We start from the raw sequence: 25329 nt of genomic DNA on the forward strand, positions 1-25329 counted from the left end.
ATGGACTGGAATGATAAGTAACTAAGTCTGCAAATATAGCAACCATCAATAACATACATTTTTCCAAATTATAATTCTAAAAGATATGTATTATTCTCTGGACCTCACAAATTCCAAGAAGAGTCCATTTTTTGTTTTTTGGGTTTTTAAGATTTTATTTATTTGACAGAGAGACACACAGCGAGAGAGGGAACACAAGCAGGGGGAGTGGGAGAGGGAGAAGCAGACTTCCCGCGGAGCAGGGAGCCTGATTGGGGCTCGATCCCAGGACCCTGGGATCATGACCTGAGCTGAAGGCAGACGCTTAACGACTGAGCCACCCAGGTGCCCCAGAAGAGTCCTTTTTATCAGTACTGGGAAAATGTGCTTTCAATCCTGCATTTAACCAGTTAAGACTATTTTAGATAGAGAATGTGATACCAAAAAAGCCTGTCTCCTCCCTCTAATACCATACCTGACAAAATCGTAGTTGTACCTGAAGAGAACGTGAGTTTAAATGATAACTGTCACCTAAAAATATGCATAAATTCCTATATCTGGTGCCAGAGCAATGATATATTGCACTGTATATGTGCCTACCTCTGTCTGGAGGACAGCTGTCTGACCTGTCCTTGGGTGTCTGGACTTTTCTCCCATTTGATACCCAGGATGCTTAGTATATCCCGTGGGGCAACTGGGTGGTGAGGAGGACACCTCTTAGGACGAGTTCCTTACAAAACCTACTCCATCATGTTTCTTTTCTTTTTTTTTTGTAAAGATTTTATTTATTTGACAGAGAGACACAGCGAGAGAAGGAACACAAGCAGGGGGAGCGGGAGAGGGAGAAGCAGGCTTCCCGCTGAGCACAGGGAGCCCGATGTGGGGCTCGATCCCAGGACCCTGGGATCATGGCCTGAGCCGAAGGCAGACGCTTAACAACTGAGCCACCCAGGTGCCCCCATCATGTTTATTTTCTAATACTAAAAGTTCACTGCTCTTCAAATCCTGGACTTGCTCATCAGTATTTCCTCTATTTCGATAAAGCTGAATTAAAAGTACTTTATTCAAGGAAGTAGCCTGGGCAGAAGAAAGAACAGTGTTCTGTAGAAAAAGGCATTCAATATTTAGAAACTTTTCTGAACAGAAACAAGAGAGACTGAAAAGAAAGAAAAAATTTAAATTTTGTTGTCATTGTGACTGGATTCATGGTAAATTATCCCCACAGCCCCTTGTGGCCTAAGAGGAGGTCTTGTGCAAGTAGCCCACTGGGCCTCAGTAACATAGAGAAAGCCTCTTAGGGAGCCCTCTGGATACAGAGAAATACTGCATTATTTTAAAATGAGAAAACTGACTAGATCAATTAGGTTTACAACCCTCTTCTCATAATAAACCTTAGTCTTTGGCAAAGCACAGATGGTTGGTTTATAAAGGCAACTTCTTTGTGGGACGTCAGCACCAACAAACCCTACACCACTTGGTCTCTCCCATGAACCACGTACTTCTCCCATACAGAGATGTTCCTGTTTGCCTTATTGAGCACCTATTTAGTTACAGAAAGTGTGGGAGGAGAAGGGGTGTTTTAGGGAAACAAGATACAATCACAAAATCAGAGGCTCTAAAAGAAAAGTCAAGGGAGGCCAAAAGAAAAGCATAATCATTAAGACAGCATTTCTCCTACTGAAATTCATATATCATTCAGAACTAGTACAATGCTGCCTTGGGCATACTCTGGGTGGGGTTATTTTTCTCCCTCATTCTTCAATGAAAGTCTTCCTAAGGGCCCATCTTGGTACAATTTAGTGTACCTATCACAAAAGATAAAGATAAATCCAATGTGAGCACCAATTGTAAAGATAAGCCTTCTCAGCACTTATGACACAAATAAGATAATCATTTATATTTTTTTTTGTCTTTCACTAAAATGTCATAGCACACTTGAGAGAACAAAGTCTATATGGCTACATGCAGTGTAAAATGCTTGAAGAAAACTAGTCAAAAACTGCTCATGAGATACACAATTATGATTACTGATATCCTTTCAATGAACTATGTGATTAAAATGAAAAACGCACAGCCTGGGAGAAATGTCTATTCCACATTTCAAGTTGTGATCTGCCGCATTGGCATGAGTTTTGGTGAAACCTGGTAAAAGAAAGAGAAGAAAAAAATGACCAAATTGTAAAAAAAAAAAAATAAAACTCACAGCGTAAACATCTCCAGACTTGAATGATGTTGGTACCAAACAGCCTTACCATGGACCTCACCTAGTTTCCTCATTATTTTCCATTCTAAACCAAGACAGAAAACTCTTTTCTGTTTACATTTTGTGTATTTAGTAGTCCTCAACCTTCTTGCACATGATAGCTCCTAAATTAAGGATCATTAAGACTCGCAACAGAGACGGGGTAGAGGAAGAGCAGACAGAGACAATAAAGGGTTCAGATAACCAAGCTCTCTACTGAACCGATCACTGAGCTCTGAGACTGATGCTTCTGAGACTACTCAAAACAGAGACACATAGTAAGGCTCAAGTCTCAAAATGGTCAAAATAAGTCTAGTCAATTCACAATTTTGTTAAGAGACAACGTAGTTTTGGATTAACTGGATACATATTAATGAAGGTAAGTATGATCAATGACAAATTTTATCAGAAATTTCATAATCAGAAATGGAAATGATCTAAAGACAGTAAAAAGATTCCAAGTCATCTTTAAAAAGGTAATAGCATTAAAAATATTAAAAATTGACCATAATTATGTTCAATGTACAGAACAGTACATGCATTCCTAGAAGTCTTGAAGCAGAGAAAAATGAGGACAGGTCTACATTTAATGGTAGAGCTGGTAGAAGAAACCTAACCGAAATGTAAGTGGTTTGGCCTAATTTTGGCTGATCTTTCAAGGTGTAATGCCAGGTACAGATGTCTTCATTCAATCTGGCAAATATCCACTGAGTCCTAGTAAGTAACAGTGCCCACGGAAAGCACAGTAGGGCATATTGAAATCTAGATGATTTTTTGAGCCCCTCAAGAATGAAGAATGGAAGTGGGCCTAGTTGTCATTTTGCCTTCCGGAATAAACAGTTCATATTTTGTTAAACTAATGAACAAATGAATGAATCAAAGATTAAATAAGCTTCAAAGAACTAGAAGAAAGGTTTTAATACAGGTTAAGACAGTATTAAAAATAGAAGGAGCAGGCAATTATTTGGCTTTGATGAGGTTAAATATTTTTAGTTCATTTATAAACTGTTTCTGTATTAACTCTTCATAATGTCAAGAGTTAATGCCCCTTTTCCATTTTTCTACTAAAAGAATGACATGATCAGAATAAAAAGGATCAGTATGGCTTCATATATAGCTTAAAATAAATGACAGCTCATTCAGACTTGCCAGTTCCAAGAGCAGATACATAATAATAGACAAAATAATAGACATATAATAAATAGACAAAAATCACAGCCTACATGTGCATAGATCTTCAATTCTAATGAAAAGAATAAAAGACATATGGGCTCTGTGTATTTAGAAAGTGTGTCTCACAAACAACCCATTTTCTTTTTTTAAACAACAGAGCATCTGTAGAAATAATTTAATGAAATAAAACTTTTTTGGGGGGGGAGATCACAATCAATAGAGGCTTTGTAGCATTTCCTTTAAAAGGAAATGTTATGCACTCACCTTAATTTTATAAACTAAACATATGATCATTTTCCTTGGCATACTGACCCCTGTTTGGGGCTCTAACTACCATTTATATCCTCAATATGGACTCTGACTTCTATGAAAAAAGAAAAAGAAGCTTTATGCAGACTGACCTGGCCTATTTTTGTAATGAAAAATATCTACTAAACTACTATTTTTCATCCTGTTCTCTCACAGTCTCATCAACATCTTAAGCCCATGCAAGCTGAAGCAGATTATCCTGCCAAGGTGATCCACAGGGTGATACAAGATTATATGATTTAAGTGTAGAAGATAAGCCAACTATTTGTTTTCCCAGTCCACTGAAATCCCAACTGTATACTGTTTAATTCTGTCATAATGCCAGTTCATAACAGATATTGACTATACATTTATTCAATTTAGCAAAGAATATCTACAGTTGGCTTCTTTCAGATTTCACTGCAAACATATAAAAATGCAGTATTCTTATTTAATTTTTGCCACTGGTGGTTTAGATGTATTCCTGCCTGGAGAGTAAGACCAAGGTCCTTGGGAGTAGGAACTATGCCAATTTGTTCTATTTTATTCACATTTCATAACTCAATATGGGACACAACTGGATGTTTAATAAATAGTCATGGATGACTAATGACCTCTGGAAGTTTATTTTACCACATGATGTTCAAATAGGGACTCAAATTTTAAAAAAATTTTAATTAAACAATAAAGACAGAAGGAAATATTCTGCTTCAAAAAAGGCCCACAGACATATATGGTAAAGAAAAAACTATTTTATGTGACATAAGCATGCATTAGAAAAGAAAGAAATGAATATAACTGTTTGAATTAACTACTCAGTGAAAAAAGAGACTTTGGAGATAATGCAATTTAAGTGGTGGGATTTCTCCTTTTCTTTCTACTTCGGCCCATCAAGTAACTGGCAGTAACACACGGAGTGATATACAGAAATCTGACATTTTCATTAGCTGGTCACAGCTTTAATATGAGAAAATGTTAGCCAACACATTTTCCAAATTATTTTGACCTATGTTTTTACACCCTTTCTTATTATGCAACAACCTGGCTGTCTGACTATTCCCTTCTAGAATGCGTATTTCCAGATCTACAGTGAAGACAGAGTGGGCCTTTTCTCAAGAAGAAATTTTGACTAACTTACATGAAGTCACATACAGAGTAAAATGCAGCCCATCAGTAATAACCACATGGAATAGCTTCTGAATGATCAAGAAATGTTATCCTCAATGTGCTTTTATGATTAAATGTATTTTATTGATAACCCACCTATTAAATAGAACATGTTATTAATTAGAGCATTCCAGTCCCTAGCATTACAGAAAAAGAATCTGCTATATGTGATTTCATCTGTCAGGGTCTAAAGAGATGCCACTGATCACCAGATCCTCAAAAGTGAGTTCTTTTGTTGAGATGGTTCAGTTGCTACCACACCTTTTCATTTTCGGACACTAACATACAAATTAAGATTTTATCTCAACACCCTAATTTGGAGGAAACAAGATCGATCACATGTTAATGTCAAAAGAGAAGGAGTGATATGGTAATAAAACAAAAACCACAGAGGTATTTTTCAGTGCATTGAGACATGGAAACTATCACTTAAAAAAAAAGGCAAAAACAGTAAAACTCCACCTTTTTCATCCTGACTTACCTACATGAAAGAAAAAAAAATAGATAACTATAAGGGTCCTTTCTTTGCATATTCTCTTTTGTACCAAAGAATTGAACATGATGTGGATCTCAAAATTGTTACCTGATGAAGAAGAGGTTAACTTATCCACATAGGGAAAAAATACAAAGAAGAGCTGATACATAAGAAGAATTGTTTGCTTTTATCACTGGAGTTGATAAAAGCAAATATACTAAATAGTTAAAGTATAAACAAATCTCATTTTTCCCCGAGGTTATTGAAAAGCTAATTAAAGATGTGCTTTTTGTGCGAGGTACTGCTGAGAGACTTTTTTTTTCCAAAGGGAAATTCAAAAAAGGTTAATAGACAAAGACCCTCATATAGTACCAGAAACAGTTATATGTGGATAATGAATTATGCAGCAAAATTATTTTCACAGGCATTTGTTATGCACTCACAGGCATTTGTTATGCACTAATAGGTACCAGCCAAGATGTACTAAGAAAGAAGTCTATGAAATATATGCATGAGTTATCGAGTAAGTTTTGTTAAATTTCTTCAAATTTCTTCCCATTATAAATATATTTATATATATATAAATATATTTCATTTTAACTAGTAAATCCCTTCTTAAAAAGGTATGTGAGAGGCAAATTCTTTTCTTTCAGTTCTTCAGAGACATTTCCCCTTTACTTTTGATTAACTTTCAATGGATTGAGCCATCCTCTCAACTCCCATTAGGTAGGTGATCGGTGATTCATTAACAAGCACTTAACATTAAAGGGTGATTATTTATATTATAGTACTATTCTCCTTGTTTTAAAAAAGAGACTTGTGGGTTTCTTAAATGTATAGTCCCCTGATGTTTATGTCCTTTGTAAGTCTCAGTTTTTATGCACCAGGTTTTTCTTTAAATGCAGGATACACCTATTTTGTGACTATAACTCAGTGTCGAGCTCATCATTCTAATATGTTCCATGGATGGAATTACCAGGCATCAAAGTTAATCAAAGAGAAAGCCAAAGTCAATTTAGTCTAGCCACAGCTGACAGGTAACCAAGAACAAAGGATTGCTAGGGACTTTACAGGAAGTAGCTTAGAGTTCAAGCTCTACCTTCTGCTTCCAGCAGCTTCTGGGGATTCCTCCCCCTCCTGCTTCTGACTCCTGAGCCAAATGCTGGCCATGAGTCAGAGCCTGCTCCTGCTCCCACCTGCTCTCATCTGAAGGCACCCCTCCTTTTCACTCCTGTTCTCTGTAAAGGTCAACTCCAAAAATGATCACAAATTAATGGTTCATGTCCTGTAAACACCCATTAATCAAGCTCATGATATAGGACACGTGGCTGGATTTGTTCACAGAAACGCTTACCGCAAAATCACACCCAGTGCTCTTTTTTATGTCATCCACGGTCAGGCCTTCCCAGAGTTCAATCAGAGTCAGTCCTTTCTTGCTGTCCACATCAAACACAGCCTGTCAGAATCAAGAAAACAACAATGACAATTTCTATCACAGTAATTATTTTATAACACGAAACAGAAATAACCTCTCAAGTTCTTAAAGGAGAGACAAGACCCAGGACAAAAGACTCCGAAAATCAACAATGAGAAAATGTCAACTCTAACGATTACATTTTGGTGAGAATAAATGCCAGCTCCCTAATTGGCAATTAGCTGTGGAGCATTGTTGATGCCAGAAAATAAATGAGTGTTGACTACTGATGGCACTTGCCACCTTTGTAACCAGTTGTTTTTTTTTTTTTTTTTAACTACTTTCCTTTAGTTAGGTCTAACACTTCTGGGTCAAAATTTCAATTAGATGAATAATGATTTGAAGAAAGAAAGGAACACAGACAAGTAGGGAGGGAGGAGAAATTTGGAAGGTGAATGCACAAGGACGGTAGGGAAAGCTGATCAACGCTGCTGGGTAAAGAGTTACAGGAAATAAAAGAAGGCAGGCACTCAGAAATGCCTACAAGTAACTATAAAGGGATCGTAGTCCTGATCCTGAAAGACCCCCAGGTAAGTATTAAAACTTTCCCTGTAAGTCCAGTGAAAACACACAGGTGTGAGAGAAGAGCATGAGAATCTCCCTTCGGTATGCACTCAAATGAAGATGCTTGCGCTTGGGACAAGCATGAGAAGGCTAACCTCCCACTCTGAACACTCCTTTACAACACTCTGGTTGGTCACACCAGGTGATGGTAGTGCCAGTTGGTATAGGGCGACCTCAGCAGGCAGACTCAACCTGTTGTATCTGATTTAGGACACCTGCTGTTACGACTGGCAATATGACAACCTGAGTGGAAGGGACCGACACAGTCATATTTTAATATGACCTCCCACTCAGGAAAACCTTCTGAGATGGTCACTGGGGCTCTGCTGGGAAGCTTCAGCGTCAGGAGGCTCACTTGGCTCACGGCGATTAGACTGTCTATGGATAGGACGCTCTAACCATAAGAGCCCCAAACTGCTTCCCTCTGACTGTCACTCGCTGGGTCTACAAGTCGTCCTCCAGAGCAACAACAATTTTCCCACTCTCAGCTTCCACGGCTAGTTTCCTTTTACCCAGACTTACGTTTCCTATATCCCTCCCGTTCTCCAGATTTACCTTGCATTCAACTATTATTCGCAGGCTGATCTTGATTTTCAGCTAGCTTGGAAATCAAACCGTAAATTGCCATTTTAAATACACTCTGGCTTAGAAGGCTAATATGAAGATACAGCCACATGTAGAGGAAAAGAATCCTGGCTTTCAAGCTGGACTGGAATTCCAGCTCTGCAACATGCTAGCTAAGCGGTCTTTGGTGAACCTGTCTTTGCATGTATACATGGATATCAAAAAAACCCACTTCCCAAGATTGTTATACAGGACAAATAAACATACTCTGAGCACCTGGCATCATGCCTAAGACACAGTAGGAGCACCACACCTTAAGTTCTTTCCCCTTAATAGCTTAACTTATTGTCACCCATGTGTGAACTCAGATCAAAGACCTGAAATGCTTATTAGTTTCCAGTTAATTGATTTTTACCCCCATGAGCAAAACATTAAGAGGACCAGTGATACCTGCATTCTCTGATAAATTCACAGATAACCTGGTTGATTTTACTGGAAAAGAGGATTTAAATTTTGGAGGAAATGTTCTGGCAAACTTGCTTTTTGTTTGCACAAAAAAATGTTCCTAAAAAAACCTTTTTTTCAGCAGAAATATGTGTTTTGAGAGGAAAGAAAAAGGTCATTTAGGAATGTCTGTATGCTGCATTAGATTATTTAATTCCAAAATGACAACTTAAAATTTTTTTTAAATGGATACTTTTGCTTTGCAGAAAATGTGTCAAGCATTATTCATACTGATTTTCTTTCCCCTGCAAAAATGGAACAACTATAAATTTATCAAAATGGAATGAATAAAAAACTCCAGATTGTGTTATTAAGAATAGGCAGGGAAGGGATTTGAGGAGAAGATAACTGTGATATCATGAATATAAGGCTTCAGTGATCAGGGAGAGAAGATCTATGGCAAATTGACTTACTGCTTTTAAAAACTTTTAACATCTTTATCAAACCCTAATTAGCTCTCAAGGTCATATACTAGAAAGCCAAGCCTCTATTATTAAAATGAAGGAAATTTACTTTTGAATATTTAGGAAGATTTCCATTTAGTGGTATAAAGTATAAACAAAACCTTGATAAAAATGGGGACTACATTACAGATAAAGCAGTTAATCATAGCCCAGCTGCTGGCAAGGAAAGCATCTTTCACAATCTCATTCTAGCAGCACGAAACTAGGAAATCAGGGTCAAAACATCTCCAAAGCCTCTTTCAAATGGCAAACCAATGGAATTTTCCTTAGAAGTTGAAAATGGAATCTAGTCCCTTATCTGCCACGGCAGGGCGGAACACATTCATTGCCCTTCATGGCACTGCATTCTCATTCACTCTTGCAAAAAAGATTTATTGAGTACCTACTGTATCTAGAGCACAGGGGTAAACACGCACCATCCCCTTCCCTGAGGTTCCACAGCTGCCTTTCACTTTGCCCATTTTTTGCTATCATCTACAGTAAAGGCTCCAATTATCCCCATATGCTAATGACTTCCACAAGTTGAGTCCAATACTGATTTCCCTCTGAGCTCCAGATCCACATCTCTAATTGTTTATCAGAAATCTCTGACTGGAGGGCACCTGGGTGGCTCAGTCAGTTAAGCGTCTGCCTTCTGCTCAGACCCTGATCTCAGGGTCCTGGGATCCAGCCCAGCATAGTCATCACATCAGGTTCCCTGCTCAGCAAGGAATATGCTTCTCCCTCTGCATCCCCCCCACTCCCGTTCATGTGCTCTCTCTCTCTCTCTCTCTCAAATAAATAAAATCTTAAAAAAAAATCTCTGACCAGATGTTCAAGATGTTACCATATTCAGGAATATCAAACTGAGTGTGTCCAAACTGAACCCATTCTTTTCCTACCTCCCACTGCTCCTCCCGTCTCTTCCTACAGTCTAGGCTTCATTAGGAAATCTGAGGAAGCACCTCTGCTTTAACAGTCATATCCATTTCATCATCTAGCTAGGTTGAGTCCATCTGGGTCTCTCAAATCTGTCCTTCTGTCCTGTGTGTCCTGATATTTCTGGCCTACGTCAGTCACCGCAGGAGTCTTCTAACTGGACTGTCTCATACCTTCTCCCCCTACTCTGCATAAAAGTTACAGTGTTCTTTTTAAAATGCAAATCTAATCAATCTAAAATCATTGAAGGGCTCCCAACTACCTTCCAGATGAAACCCAATTTCTTAACAAGGCATTCACATTCATTCATTCATTCATTTTTGAGAGAGCAAGTGTGTGTGTGCGCATGCACACACGAGTAGGGGTGGGGGGACGGACAGAGAGGGAAGAGTATCTCAAAGCAGGCTCCACACTCAGGGGGGAGCCCTACCGGGGGCCCCATCTCACAGCCCTGATGAGATCATGACCTGAACCGAAATCAAGAGTTGGAGGTTCAACAGACAGAGCCACCCAGGCGCCCCCACATTCCTTTACGATTTAGCCCTTCACTGTCTTTTCAACTGTAGTCTTTGGAGTCTGGTCCTGCCCTCACTCTAAACTGTTCCACTGTTCCACTGGCAGGTCCTTGGGTAGGCTGCTTATTTTATAATTCCACCATGACTCTGCCTATTTTCTTTCCTTTGCCTAGAAGGACCTCTTTGGTCTTATTCTCATTTGTACACCCCTACTTGCCTTTCAAGACTCATCACTCATCTATCAACTTTCTCATCAAGAGAAGTGCAGTACATTTATTTATTCAACAAGCATTCACTTGTGTATGGGCAAACACCATGCAAAGTCCTGGATAAACAGTAATGAGTGAGACAGGCAGAGTTCAGAGGTTATTTCAATAAAGTGGTCAGTATTGAGTTAGGGCATGTACTAGGATTCAGAGAAGCACCCAGAAGACTTGTGGAGAGATAGGGAAGATCTGCCTGAGAAGGAAACATATAGCTGAGACATAAAAAAAATGAGTAGGTATTAGCCAGACGAAAATGGTGGGAAGAGTATTCCAGGGAGAGAAACAGGATGTGCAAAGTCCCAGAAGAACATGGGGTGTGTGGAAGACAACACAATTCACAGCATTTCAATGCAGCTGAAGTGGGGAGAATGTAAAGGTGGAAAGAGAAACTGAGACTGGAGGAGAAAAGGTAGAGTCTGTGAAATGCCTTGCAAAACACAAGAAGTTTATATCTGGAATGCTTGGGTGGTGTAGTCAGTTAAGCATCCGACTCTTAGTTTCGGCTCAGGTTGAGATCTCGGTCGTGAGATCGAGCCCTGCATCAGGCTCTGCATTCAGTGTAGAGTCTGCTTAAGTTTCTTTCTCCCTCTCCCTCTGCCCCTCCCTCCCCACCAGCTCTCTCTCTCTAAAAATAAATAAATAAATCTTAAAAACAAAAAGAAAGAAAGAAAGGTTTGTATCCGATACCATTAGAAGCTTTCCTGACACTCTCCCCAGGCTGATAGGCAGCCTCTCTCTATGTTCCTAACTCACCATCCAGCATGTATCACTATCATGGTCTTTATCACATGTATTACTCTAACTGTGGGTCCTGCTGGAGGCTGGGTGTCTAGCCCTCCTGAATGTGCTCCCTTGGGGCAGAGACTGTTCTCCTCTTTTCTGTAACACACTATTGGGAATACTCTAATTCAGACAAAATGCTCACAAAATGCTTATTAAATGAATAAATGTATAAAACAATAATGTGAATAGGAAGAAAGGATATATAAGTTTTTAAAAATGGCAGTAAAGTTAAATAATATGTTCTACCATAAGGAAATGTAGGCGTAAGATGACAGGTGCCAAAAGGAATGGCGCATCACTCGAAAGATGAAGCCATGAGTGCTAAAATGACGAACATGAAAACTGCATTAGGCTTAAGGGATGGATAGGATTTGGGGAGGCAGAGTCACATGGAAGATATTGCAGGTAAGAGCACTGACCTGGTAACAGCAAGGACAGAGCGTGCACGGACCGGGGAAGGGGAGAGGGCTTACTTAGAAGAGGAAGATCAAGGGGGAAATGCTGCTGGAATTATCCTTCTAAGGTCTACCACTTTCTTAAAGAAAACAGGATCGAGGACTGCTTTGTCTTTATTTTCAAAGTAATGGATTCTTTTCAATAAGCCCCGCCACCACAGTTTTGGAGGGGTTCAAGAAGTGGTAAGATTCAGGGAATAAATGGTGAAATAAAATATTCTGCCCTTTTATCTAACTTCTACTCTTTACAAGTCATCTTAATGGAATTCCACATAAACGGTCCTAGGGGAAAGCACCATTTACAACAGAATGCTGTTTAAAATGTGGCTTTGTAAGGTATTATGAACCTCCCCTCACAGGGCTGCTTTAGGGTGCTTCTTACCACACTCAGTGAGGGGCAGCAAACCAGGTTAACGGCAGGATGCCATCCCTACAGCTCTCAGCAAAAGGAAGAGCATCCAACAAACCAACCCTGATACAGGTAATTTTGTTTTTTGCTTTCACCAAGATATTGAATCAAAATGACACCCTCCTAGCTCACTTCTGAGACTTATGTCATTCCAACATTCTAGGTTCAAATCTGGGTCAGAAAAATGACTATAGACAACTGTCATTGAGGCTGCTCTCAGATCTGAGCAGTTTCCAGTTGTACCATTAGCCAAGATTTCCCATCTAAGAAAAAATCTAGGGAAGCATGAAAATGGCTGGTGTGTTCTGAAGTCCACTTTACAAAAAGAGAGCTGAAAGCATGCAAGAACCATAGAATAAATTTCTTGGCTATGGAACTATGGGACTTTTACTGCAATCTGAACCCAAATGATTAAAACCCAATTTTGGCTGACTTTCCCAAAATGAAACCCAACAATTTACACTTGTGATTTGGGAAAGCAAAGAAGAAAGGCAGGAATACTCTTAACTTTATATATATCATCTATCTTAGACATCTTAATAGTCCAAGTAAAAGGATGAATAAAACTTTTCTTTGATTATACACACTGTCAAAGTTACCAGGGACAGCAGTTCAAGTGTGTATATGCGTATTTCCAGAGAGTTGCACGTTAAGAATTCTACATTTAGAAACATTAAACTGATGAATTTTCCTATTCAGTCTACCCACAGACTAAATTAATCCTATGACTACCAACACAACACCGTTTTAGAGGGTAACAAAAAAAATTCTAAAAATGCTTATAAATAAAAAAAAAGGGGTGACAGGCATTAGAGGGAATAAAAACAGGCACCGTACCTTTTCAGTAATGATGCGGTTGACACACTGCTTTCCAGTCAGTGGCAATGTACATTTCTCCATGATTTTATGTACATTTCCCTGTTTTAAAGAAGGAACATCAAAAAGAGTAGTTAGGGACCAATTCTTATTTAGAAGTAGAATAATGACAGGACAAACAGGAAGCATCAGAGAAATTGTCTCTTAGGTACAGGCTGTTTTAAAATGTTTGCACAGTCACACTTTTGCTTTCTTTCTGGAGACAGCTTCTGTCCCTAAAATAATTTAGGGAGAATACCAAATGAATAGCCAAAGTCATAAATTATTTAGGTGGGAAACACCTTGCCACAAATTGGACTTCTCAAGTCTCAGTCCTCATATCCTGTAATGAGAAATTTCACTTCTAGTGTCCTGCTTATTTTTCTCTTTCAGGGAACGGTCTCCTTGACAAACATGAGCTATTATTCACCAAGGACAGGAAGCACACATAACATACAAATGTCTAATACCCTCTTTTAAATTAATTTTGTTTGTTAGAGAAGTAAAACATACGTGAATACAGCAGTGCCTAGCCTCCCCTCCTTACTTTTAGACCTGTTCTCAACAGGAATCCATTTTATTTTACTTTTCTTAGCATTTTCTATCTCTACACATTTTTCCTGTTACCTCTTCGTTTTTAAATATTGTGTTTATCATGCTATTTATTTCTTGATTAATCCATTTTTTACTCTATCTACTAACTTCTTATTATGGCACATGAAGACTTAACTGTCTTACAAAACCCCATCCTCCTTCATCATCTGCAGTTCTTCAGTAGAGATGTGTCCTAATTCGTAGTTAACTCCGTGGTTAGAATGTACATTGTTCTGCCTAAATGACCATGTAAAACTGTTCACTGCAGGGCCAGGCAGTGTAGTACACCACGATTATATTCATATTCTCATACAGCTATTTGCGCTTTTCCTAGAGTTTGTCTGAGCCTCAGTTTGCTCATCAGTAAAATGTGTGAGCTGGCCGAAATTCGTATTTTTTCAAAGTTTCTTTTAGCTACTGTACCCTTTCTTCAAACATAAAATAAAAAGGGATTAAGAGTAGAAAGCAGGTGGGGGGGTTAAGCAAAGTCAGTAAAGAGGAGGGGGAGGTACTGGCTTCCAGTTACAGAATGAATAAGTTATGGCAATAAAAGACACAGCATAAGAAATATAAGGAATATAGTCAATGATACTGTACTAGTCATGTATCAATGTTTCAGGACAGATGGCAGCTACACCTCTGGGGAGTATAGCATAATGTACAAACTTGTTGAATCACTATGCTATACACCTGAAACTAATGTAACACTGTGTCAACTATGCTCAAAAAAAAAAAAAAAAAAAAAAAGAGGGGAAAGCAGGTTTTCCCCCCTTCGCCCCCATCCTCCAACCCCCATCCCTACATCCCAGGTGTCGAGGTGGCCTCTGGGACACGTATGGAACACAGCTGAAACATTAGCTCTGATTATGACTATGATTAAGCTTCTTTCTAAGTATCAAGCACCAGGAGCCTAAATTAGTATTTCCCTCAAGGCTGAAGGCTATCCCATCATATTCTAAATCTTCTATTAAAAAATGGCAAAGTGCTTCTACTGCTTCTTTTTGGATCTAAAAACACCACACATGATGTCATGTGCATTACCCAAGTATTTTCTGAATAAATGAATGGGGAGGAAAATGGAAGGTCTACTGGGAATCCCAGATGGATTTCAAGAAGACAAACTCTATTACTTTAATCAAAATGAGTGTGAAATACATATAAAATGGATAGACATTACACCTTTAATAACAAGTTATATGCTTCTGGATCTTACTGTATAAGAACATTTATAACTGTAGAAATAAAACCTCATTTTCACTTCATTTCTAATGCTCTATTTTCCTTTCCAGTTTCAAAGAAAGTTTGCACGTGTCAGAGAAGCTTAATTAAAGAGCTGAAATTAATAATGAATATTCAAGCTTGTAGGTTGTCAGGTCTCCTTACATGTAATATAACTCAAATAAGGCATGTCACAATGAATTCCGGGACTGCCTGGGAACAAAGTGAACAATCTATGGGCCTCTGAAGAACATTTTTTGCAGGGAGCTCCTACTTTGTTCTCATTATTTGAGCAAGATCTGCGTCTGGTGTGAAAGAAACTACTTGGATTTTAATGAACAACCAACTCCGTTTTAGGAGAAATCAGGAATTTCAACAGACAGAACTGTGAGCTCCCAGAAGAGACTTTTTCTAGACTATTTGCTATATAAACAGTATAACGTATGGTTAAGAGTGTGGGCTGGGGCGCCTGGGTGGCTCAGTTGGTTAAGCGACTGCCTTCAGCTCAGGTCATGATCCTGGAGTCCCGGGATCGAGTCCCACATCAGGCTCCCTGCTCGGCGGGGAGTCTGCTTCTCCCTCTAACTCTACCCCCTCTTGCGTTCTCTCTCTCACTCTCTCTCAAATAAATAAAATCTTTAAAAAAAAAAAAAAAGAGTGTGGGCTGGAGCCAAAGACCGGGGGGTAAAGTCTGGCTCTGCTCCACTGGCTGTGCAGAGTGTGTGGGCCTGTGCCCCGCCCCCATCAGCCTTACCCCATGGGGTTCCTGCAAAATGAGATGCAAGTGTCCGGCACTCAACAAGTGCTCTATAAATGTTAGTTACTATTGTTTATACAAAACATATTTAACAGTTCTACCATCTACCAGGGAGTTCTTTAGGAGCTCTATATGAAGTTAGACATGTAATTGTGCAGAAAATGGTCTAACCACAATTCCTGAGACCGCAGAACTAATGAAACCACATATGGCTGGCCTAGGAAACTGCCACCAATGCCTTCTTGCAGTGAGAACAATGTCACTAGAGGACTCCATTCACATTTAGCTTTAAGACACAACACATCTGCCTTCGGCTCAGGTCATGATCCCAGAGTCCTGGGATCAAGCCCCGCATCGGGCTCCATGCTCAGCAGGAAGCCTGCTTCTCCCTCTCCCACTCCCCCTGCTTGTCTTCCCTCTCTCGCTGTGTATCTGTCAAATAAATAAATAAAATCTTAAAAATAAAATTAAAAATAATAATAATAAATCCTAAAAAAGAGATGGCAGGGTAGTGTGGTGGCAAAGAACACTGTGTTAAGAGTCCAAAGACCCATTTATTTTTCTCTTGCATCTGCCTTTGAACGGTCATTTGGTCCCTTCAATTCCCTGTGCTGTGGGTCCCCCTACAATGGCCTTGTCTACCTTACTTGATCACTGTAGAAATCGCACAAAATGCAGTAGTAGGAGGGGTGGAATCTACACACAAATATTTAGGGTCAGTGGGGTGTGGTTCATCCTGATCATTTTGCTTCTTTCTGTCTGTCTTTCTGTCTTTCCCCATGAAGAAATGCCACAAGTCAGAGGAACAGATACAAACGTGTAGCATTAAACATGCTCTGACCAGGCTCAGGGGCTCCTGATTTCACTATGCTCTTACATTTGCTAACTTCATCATAACCTTGATGAAGAGCTAAATCTCTTTCTTCCACCTGCTTCTCCAGTTTTTCTTTTCCCCCCTTGGTCTCTTAAAGGTTTCATGTAAGACCTGGGAAGTCACGTTTTCTTTTTAAATGATTTAGGGACTCAGTACTTCCTATTACTTGCTTCATGGTGATCTCTCTTTAATTCTTTAGATACTTGTGTGAAATCCTGCATCTAAATTCTTCAGTAACAAACAACTCTGGTTAAATGATAATAAATCCCCCTTGTTATCATGATGGTAAGCTTCATGTTATCACAATGGACTTAATCCCCAACAACAAGCTCTCTTTTTCACAACACGATGATTTTTGCATTTGATATCAGCATTTTATTCACCTGAGGCAACGGAGCGTGCATGTAATAAGGTTTTGCTTTAAATAAAACGCCATTTTATGCCCATCTTTTCTGTTAAGTGCTTTTTAAATGCGGCTGCAACATGTTTCTTCTTTCAGGAAACTTCTTTGGGAAAGCCCTAATGATCAAGTACAGAGAAGGCAAACTCTGCTCCTTAAGGGACCAAGTCTTAAAGCCTTTGTTCATGCTACCTGAACCACACACCACCACAGACTCCATCACCCCACATTCAAATGGAAACACCCTCCCTATTCTTTAGGACTGGCTGTCTGAATACTGTAATTCAGACTGAAGGAACTCCAACAGAGCTAGAGCTGTAAAATACCACATGACTGAGTATCTAAGGGCCACCGGAGGCTGCTTTCTAGTCCCAAGATGTGTACTTGTACATTCCCAACATCTCTGAACTCATTAGGAGAAGCACAGCTAGCAGAAGTATGTGATGGGGCTTACAAGACTTTGGGGAGATAAATAAAGGTATAATCAAAGGGAGAAGCAAAGACATCTCAAGACAGCAGTATGAAACATACACATTTGTAAGTCAAGAGAGAAGCTGAGTGAATTATGGTTATTCTACCTCTTCTGCCCACTCCGTCCTACAGCTTCAAGGCTTGCATTAACACACTGAAAAGAGGGGCTACATAAGCTGAATTTTACAAGAGAATATCCAGTACTTCATCTGGTGGCACAATGAAACCTAGGACGTATCTCTCTTTGGGTTTTCGCCAAAACATCATAAAAGGAGCTTGAATGCCACTGTCCCTTGTCTTTTCTTCTTCCCACTGGTCTCAATGCTTACACCAAGTGAAAAAGCGTCTATATACATACACACAAAAACATACCTCACAGGGAATGTCGTATTACAAAACACACTGACTGTCAAATCACTATGAAGATTGAAAAGAAACAGAAAAGAAACATGGGATTGGCTAACTAAAGAAAATCAGGATATGCAGTAAAAGGACAAGATGATAATTACTCACACTGAGTTTATACTCATGGGGTATTTTTGGCCTTTACACAGTACCTATTTGGTAGGGATTCCAATAATCCACAAAGGACTTGAGCAGAAAGACTCAGCTAGCTCTGAAGTAGAGACAGTTGCTATTACAAAATGGTTTTTATATGTGGATGTAATAACAGTTTGTGGTTACGGGCACATTCTCAATGGGAAGGCTAACCAAATGAGATAGTACATACAGCAAGGCATTTCCCTGAAAACAGTCTTCAGGGTTTTGAGATCTTAGAATAGAAGGCCATTTTTCTTACATATAACACAAAAATCTTTATCATGGCCTTTTATTTTCTCTCTAAAGATTGCATCCTATGATCTCTAGCCTAAGGATGGTACAGCCCAGGCGTGAACAGGAGTGATTTTCTCTTTCCATTCATGAATTGTTGTGGTACATCAGAAAGCTTCTCTGTGAGTTAGTTTTCCTTTTAAGAACCGTGGATATTCAAAGCCTCAGAATTTAGAGTTACTAGCTTAATTAAATTTCTATAAGACATTTTAAAGCTTTATTGGTTGTTGGACTGTGTTCTGCTTTCTTTCTTTTCCATTATAAAATTTTTTTGGCAGGCATTTCCATCATTGATGAAGAAATAAAAAGGCAAAACCATGTAAGGATTTCTATTTTTTAAAGGTAAATATTTTTTTCCCTAAACAGATCCTAGCCACGAAATAGTCTCATCAACAACTTATAAAATATTGACAAGCTTCTATGAATGAAAACAATTAAACCAGCTGAAACCATGTTAATTATAAATTATTCCAACAAAGAAATACTTTATTTACCTTGGAATACTTATCAATGCTGCTGAAAATTATTCCAAGAGTGTTTCCCAGGAAAGAATTTTTTAAAAAAACCTTTCACATTTGTTGGACTTTGGTAACACATTTGGTCCAAAATAAATACGACTAATAAACCTCATTTACTTTATATAATTCCTCTCCATAGAAAGTAAAGACAATGTAAAACTGCATTCAAGATTTCTATAGGACACCTTTGCTATCAGATATAGATTAGACGTAATCAAAAATTTATTCATAAAGACTTATTCCCAATATCTTAAAAATATAATTATGATTCTTTTCATCCTTTCAGAATACAGAACTCCTACTGTAATAAAAATAAAATCTAAACCTGTTTTAGAAAGAGATCTTTGAGAAACAAACAGGGTTTTAGAGGGGTTGATGGGTATTAAGGAGGGCACGTACTGCATGGAGCACTGAGTGTTATACGAAAACAATGGATCGTGGATCACCACATCAAAAACCAATGATGTATTGTATTGTGACTAACATAACATAATAAAATTTAAAAAAAAGAAAGAGATCTTTCATTTATGTTCTCTAAAATAGGTACCCAAGCTTTGCTTGCTTCCAATAAATGACAACTATGACCGAATTTCTCTGCTTTTATGCTCTGAAAGTTATACCCTCAGGAAATACTTCCAGTACACAATACTGAGAACAAAGCACTTTCTTTTATATTGTTAGTGGTAATGGTACCTGCCAGACAAAAAAGGTTATTAGAAAAAAATGGGGGCCCAAAGGCAGGATACATGGATTCTCAGCTTGCTTTTGCTCCTAATTTTGTACTTGACTTTTACCGGAATAATTAACCTCTATGGCATTGGGTTTGTTTTCCTTTGCAAAGGAAGCAACAAGACCTACCTCACAAGAGTATTGTAATGATGAGATATGGAGGCAGTCGTGAAACTGCTTCAAAAAAGTTAAAAGTGCTCTACATGTTCAAAGTCTCTTTATTATTTGAAGAATTAATGAATTCAACAGGTATTTATTGAGTCCTAATGGGCATCAGACAGGATTCGCTTCAGCTCTTACAATGGACAGAGCCCCTGCCCTCACAGAACTTATATTCTAGTGAAGGCGATGACGGTCCATCAGAAGAGGGGGTACTTCTGTTTTATAGAATAGTTGGGGGAAAGCTTCTCTGACACTTTGAACAGAGACCTGAGTGAACTGAGGGAGCAAGACAAGAAGGTATCTAAGGAAGAGCCTAGAGAAGAACAGGTATTTTTGCAGGTACCTGTCTCACCAAAGCAAGGAGAGTCTTAGGGGAAACTCAGAAAGGGAAAGTGATCATTCTGAAACATGAAGCTTCCAGAAAAGGGCAGGTTTGGGTGAAACACTGGTACAGAGTTAGCTCTGATGAAGTTGCAGCCTGGTATGATATAATGAACACAAGCTTGACCAAACTGAGTGAAGCTCCTAGCTCTATCACATACCTAGACAAGTTTCTTAACCTGCCCACATCGCAGTCTTACTTAAGAGGGTCACTGAGAAGCTAACAAGATTCAGTATGTACAATGCCAAGCACAAGGCCTTGTACCTCATAAAGACTCAAACTGTTACTACTTTCCTTCGTTTTCTTGCCATTTTTAGAGGGCAGAAGAAGGACATGTTAAGAGATGAAAAGAAGCCTAAGAAAAAAGGTAGCTAGACACCAAAAAACTGCCTAGGAAGAAGAAAACAGTAAAAATATCTTGCTTCTGCAAAAAGCTTTAGTTAGGGATTTCTAATCAAAAGTTTGAAGAACCATTTCTTTTCCTGTTTCAGAAATTCTGACTGAGACAAAAGAAAAGACTTTAAAAAAAAAAGAGAGAGAGAGAAGGAAAGAATTTGCTAAATACAGGCCTAATGTTTTGAAAACGAATGCACAAAAATAATCTAAAATGAGTTGGGCTTCAATGCCTATGCATCAACATTAAAGTAACAACAAAAAGGAAGTCAGAAAGAGTTTTCTCCAAATTAGACATTATGTTCCAGAAAATATTTGGATTTGATTTGCATGCTTGGCATCCTTTTGCCTTTGAAATGAAGTATCCTGGATGCTTTTGCAAGGCATCTCTCAAAAGTCACCTGCGTTGGTTTCATTTCTATTGTTTCATATTTATGCTCTACTGCTTACTTTCCACTGTTTACAAAACAATTTATGATATTTTCATATTTATTACAGTTTTCACAACAAAACCATTTCATGGCACATATCGCTCTGTAACAGAACTCCCTCATGGGAAGCAAGACAGATGCAAATCCTCCAGCTCCATACTCTCCCAGGATGCTGCATCTCTAAATAAAAACAGGGCAAGGGATGCCTGGGTGGCTCAGTCAGTTAGGCTTCCGACTTGATTTTGGCTTGGGTCGTGATCTCAAGGTCCTGAGATCAAGCCCCGCGTCAGGCTCCATGCTGGGCGTGGAGCCTGCATGAGACTCTCTCTACCCCTCTGCTCCTCCTGGCAGCGCGTGCTTTCTCTCTGTCTCTCAAAAAACAAAAAAACAAAACAAAACCAAAAATCCAGGACAAATGAACTAACATTTCATTCAAATTAGCAGGTCTCAAGGTGAGAACAGGTAGACCTTGTGTTAAAACTAAGAATTATAAAAAATAGAGGGCAATGAACAAACAGCATAGACAATGAAGAGAGTACCACCCAGTAGCAATTTTTTTTTTTTTAGATTATTTATTTATTTATTTGAGAGAGAGAGAATGAGAGAGCAAGCACGAGAGGGAAGAGGGTCAGAGGGAGAAGCAGACTCCCTGCTCAGCAGGGAGCCTGATGCGGGACTCAATCCCGGGACTCCAGGATCATGACCTGAGCCGAAGGCAGTCGCTTAACCAACTGAGCCACCCAGGCGCCCCACCCAGTAGCAATTTTGCAAATCATCAGAAACCCATGGATTCAGGTCAGGAAGGCAATTAGCTCAGCTGGTTCAAAAACACTGAGTTGGGAACAAGGAACAAAGTTATACTGATAGCTCTGTAGTTAGAAGACTGGACTTTGGAATCACAGACGCCCAGTTCTAATCTCAGTTCCACTAGTTATATGACCTCACGCAAGGAACGTAACCTCTCTGAAGCTGTTTTAGAAACCACAAAAAATACCTGTATCAGGTTCATGGGCTTATACATGCAAATACACACAGCGTGCTTAATATACTGTCAATAACAGTAAGCTCAATAAATGGTAGCTGTCATTTTTGTAGGATGATGATGATACCATCATCACCACCATCATCATCACCACCACACCGCCACCAAATGTAAGCTCCACGATTTTTGCGTAGTTTGTCATTCCAAATAATAGAAGTACTTAACACATAATCAGCATTCCAAATAAAAGTATCTTACTTTTCAGAATAAGGACACTTGCTATCACCAAGTCCACCATTTTCTCACCCTTCCCAAAATGGCACTTCACAGTCTTAGTAAGAGGCCATATTGTCCACTTGAAAATAACTGTTGTTGAAAGGCCATATTCTGTTGTGTTTTTCATTTTGCATGCAGAGAGTAGCCACTCTAATCATCTTTAAACCTGAATTGCAACATCTACCCTGACATCTTTTCACTGAGTTTGAAGACATTATAGTTTTTACTTTTATTGTGTATGCAAATAATTAAAGAATACCCCACTGTTTCTTTCGCTCAAAGTTAAAGAACCACTTAGCTGAATGAGTATAAATAACTACTTTTATTTGCAACCTTTCTCTCTAAAATATAAATGCTATCAATTTGGACGAGCCTGAGAAAACAATAAAAACCATGACTGATGTACAGGATTTCGGCATACTGGGAATTTCCAAACGTAGCACACGTTACCTTTGCAGAATGCTCCATGGTGACCACCACTTTGGTCTTCGCACTGGACACTAGATCCATAGCCCCTCCCATTCCTTTCACCATCTTCCCCTGCAAAACAGAAATGGAAAAGAAGATGTAATTCTTTTTCACTTCTTTTAGTATGTGGCAGAACAAAAGTAACTGGCAAGAATAAGTCACTGGAATAATGAGTGAGACCTTTATTGCTTATTATCAGAACCTTTACAATATTAATATTCTGTTTCTCTATTATTCTATGATTGAAGGGTAAGTTCAGGACAAATACTATGATGTCACTTTTATTACACGTGGCTAACATTATTTTGTTGATGATATATGAGCAATAAGACACAATCAGTGGATAAGAAAAATCTTAAGAACCATTTCAGAATTCTGGCACTTTATTGTTACAATAATAGGAGATTGAAATCCACATGCCCCTGACATCCACTTCCCTCTATTTAAACACATAATTGGCACCACTGAGTCTTCAATTACAAACACTTTCTAAAGCATTCTCTTGGATTTCCTGCAGATTAAAATACCATTAGGTAGTAGGCTAAGGCACTAATGGTGTTTCCCTCGAAATGATTAATATGAAAAGGTGGGTCTGTCTTTCTAAAACTTGGCATTTATATTGCTCTTAGAAAAATAAGCCAAACAAAACAAAAAGTATAGCACTGTTAAGCAAAAACAGAAAACAGAAGCAGAAGCAGAGTTCTGGGCCTTTCACCATCACCATTCTATTTTTGTTCACCTGTCCATCTCCTCATTCATTAAACATTTACCAGCCACATTCTATGGGCCACACACTCTGAATAATTCCTACTGTCTGTTCTGTCTCCTGGTTACAGAGTTTTGAAAAAAGCAGGTGTTTCTAGAGATGATGAAATAATTTCTTACTCAAGTATACTGAAGAGAAATATCTTCTAACATTGAAACCTCCTTAAAATTTTATTTATTTTTTAATCCAAGTCCTCTTGCTGATTTGACAGTAAACTCTCAGCTCCTTCTCCATAATTTCATAGCTACAAGTAGACTAGCCAATGCACTCACACCTGGCTTTCAAACATAGAGGTCTCAAGTCCTCTGATTTCAGAAACATTTTAGAGGCCAATGCCAACACTGGATGTCTTCGTGGACCATCTCCACTAAATGAAATGGGCAGCAGCTGGAAGTGGCTGAAGGGGAGCAGCGGGAGGGGAGCAGGGAGCAGGACAGAAATGGAAGGTACAAAGTAAGTCTGTCTTCAGACATGTACATTTGATAAAGCAGAGTATCTATGTAATTTTATACTTCTATGAGCCATGCCTTCATCCTTAGCTGCAATTTTAATAAGCTAGGTATATTATTTTCATATTTCTGTAGAGAAATATATTTTCTCTACCTTTATGGGATGAAATATGAGTTAATTCAGAGATGGAAGCAATCAATGTCTATCATAAACTCCAATACTGAGGAAGTATGAGATTTTAGAGCATCAAAGGACATTAAAGCAAGTCCATTATAAAACGAATTAACCTGCTGCAGTAAGAACATCCATCCAGTCTCAGCTTTCACAGAACAGTGTCCTTGGGAAGACTCTAAGGGTATAAGTGCTAGCAGAATGAAGCAGCCAAAGAAAAGCAGAAACCAAAGTAGCATTTTAAAAACTCCCTGAATTAAAAAAAAAAAAAATCCTTGAATTAGAATATATCAGAGGCAAATTTTTTCACCTGTGGCACAACAATGATAGGTAAAAGCTTATGCCAGTCTCTAATAAGAAGCTTGTCCAGTTCAGGCGAATCTGATTTATACATTTTAAATCATTGTCAGTTATTTAAGAAATATTTATAGAACACGTACTGGGTACAAAACACTGTGCTGGCAGGAACATAAAGAGCTTCAGAACATGATAGAAGAACCGTCTTTTTGTTTCTGCTGAAAAGAACATTCTTGCCCATATACATAAGCTTAGGTGCAGAACACTTGAGATCTATTCCATTAACCCGCTGAAGGACATTGGGAAATTCTCTGAATTATCTTTGAATCCATTATCTATAAACCAAGAGTAAGAATAGCTGCCCTCTCATAAAGCTGTTATGAGAAGTGCATGAGATAATGTATAGAAAATTATGGAATAAATAAAATCTATAAATTCATTGACATATATCATCATCCAGTCTATTTGGTTTACTGCATGTCTAGTATGATGAGCCTGTCACTATACTGGGTGCTAGAGTTAGAGATGATCACAACAGGACTCCTTTCCTTATAAACTTCATCATCTGGGGGAGGAAAAGCATCCATGAGTAATCAAGGAGATTTGGACCAAACTTCCTCCCTCTAAAGACAGACAGACAGACAGACAGACAGACAGACTGACTGACTGATTTATTTATTTATTTATTTATTTAGTTTTTTGAGAGAGAGAGTGAGAGAAGGGGCAGAGGGAAAGGGAGAATCAGATACCCCGCTGAGTGGGGAGCCTGACGCAGGGCTCGATCTCAAGACCCCGAGACTATGACCTGGGCCAAAAATCAAGAGTCCGATGCCTAATCAACTGAGCCACCCAGGCGCGCAAAACTTCCTCCCTCTAAAAGAAGCATTGCCACACTCCCTCTTCCCCAAGAGCCTTAGTGCTAAGTGCCTTTTCCCCCCGCATCCTTGCTAGTTAGTCTATAATTGTAACACAGTGAATTTCAACCTGTTTTTTCATCTTATAAGTGCTTGGATGAGTGAGGAGTGAGTGGATTAAACTAACTCATGCATGTTCACGTCCTAGCA

The 25329-nt window shown here is 38.8% G+C and overlaps 1 protein-coding gene across 2 annotated transcripts in view; it reads right to left on the reverse strand.

Moving 5' to 3' along the window:
- Positions 1-1026: 1026 nt before the first annotated feature.
- The window catches only part of LOC118006428 (succinyl-CoA:3-ketoacid coenzyme A transferase 1, mitochondrial), a 122838-nt gene continuing 98535 nt past the window's right edge, over positions 1027-25329 (reverse strand). For both annotated transcript variants that reach the window (XM_034999094.1, XM_034999093.1), the window contains exons 14-17: positions 22564-22653; positions 13078-13158; positions 6679-6780; positions 1027-2121 (exon numbers count right to left, since the gene is read on the reverse strand). In XM_034999094.1, coding sequence (XP_034854985.1) covers positions 2080-2121; positions 6679-6780; positions 13078-13158; positions 22564-22653 — 315 coding nt within the window. In that variant the 3' untranslated portion in view covers positions 1027-2079. The remainder of the gene's footprint in view (positions 2122-6678; positions 6781-13077; positions 13159-22563; positions 22654-25329) is intronic.

Source organism: Mirounga leonina, unplaced genomic scaffold (genome assembly GCF_011800145.1).
Source record: "Mirounga leonina isolate KUSES-001 unplaced genomic scaffold, KU_Mleo_1.0 Mir_96, whole genome shotgun sequence".
Classification (NCBI taxonomy): domain Eukaryota; kingdom Metazoa; phylum Chordata; class Mammalia; order Carnivora; family Phocidae; genus Mirounga; species Mirounga leonina.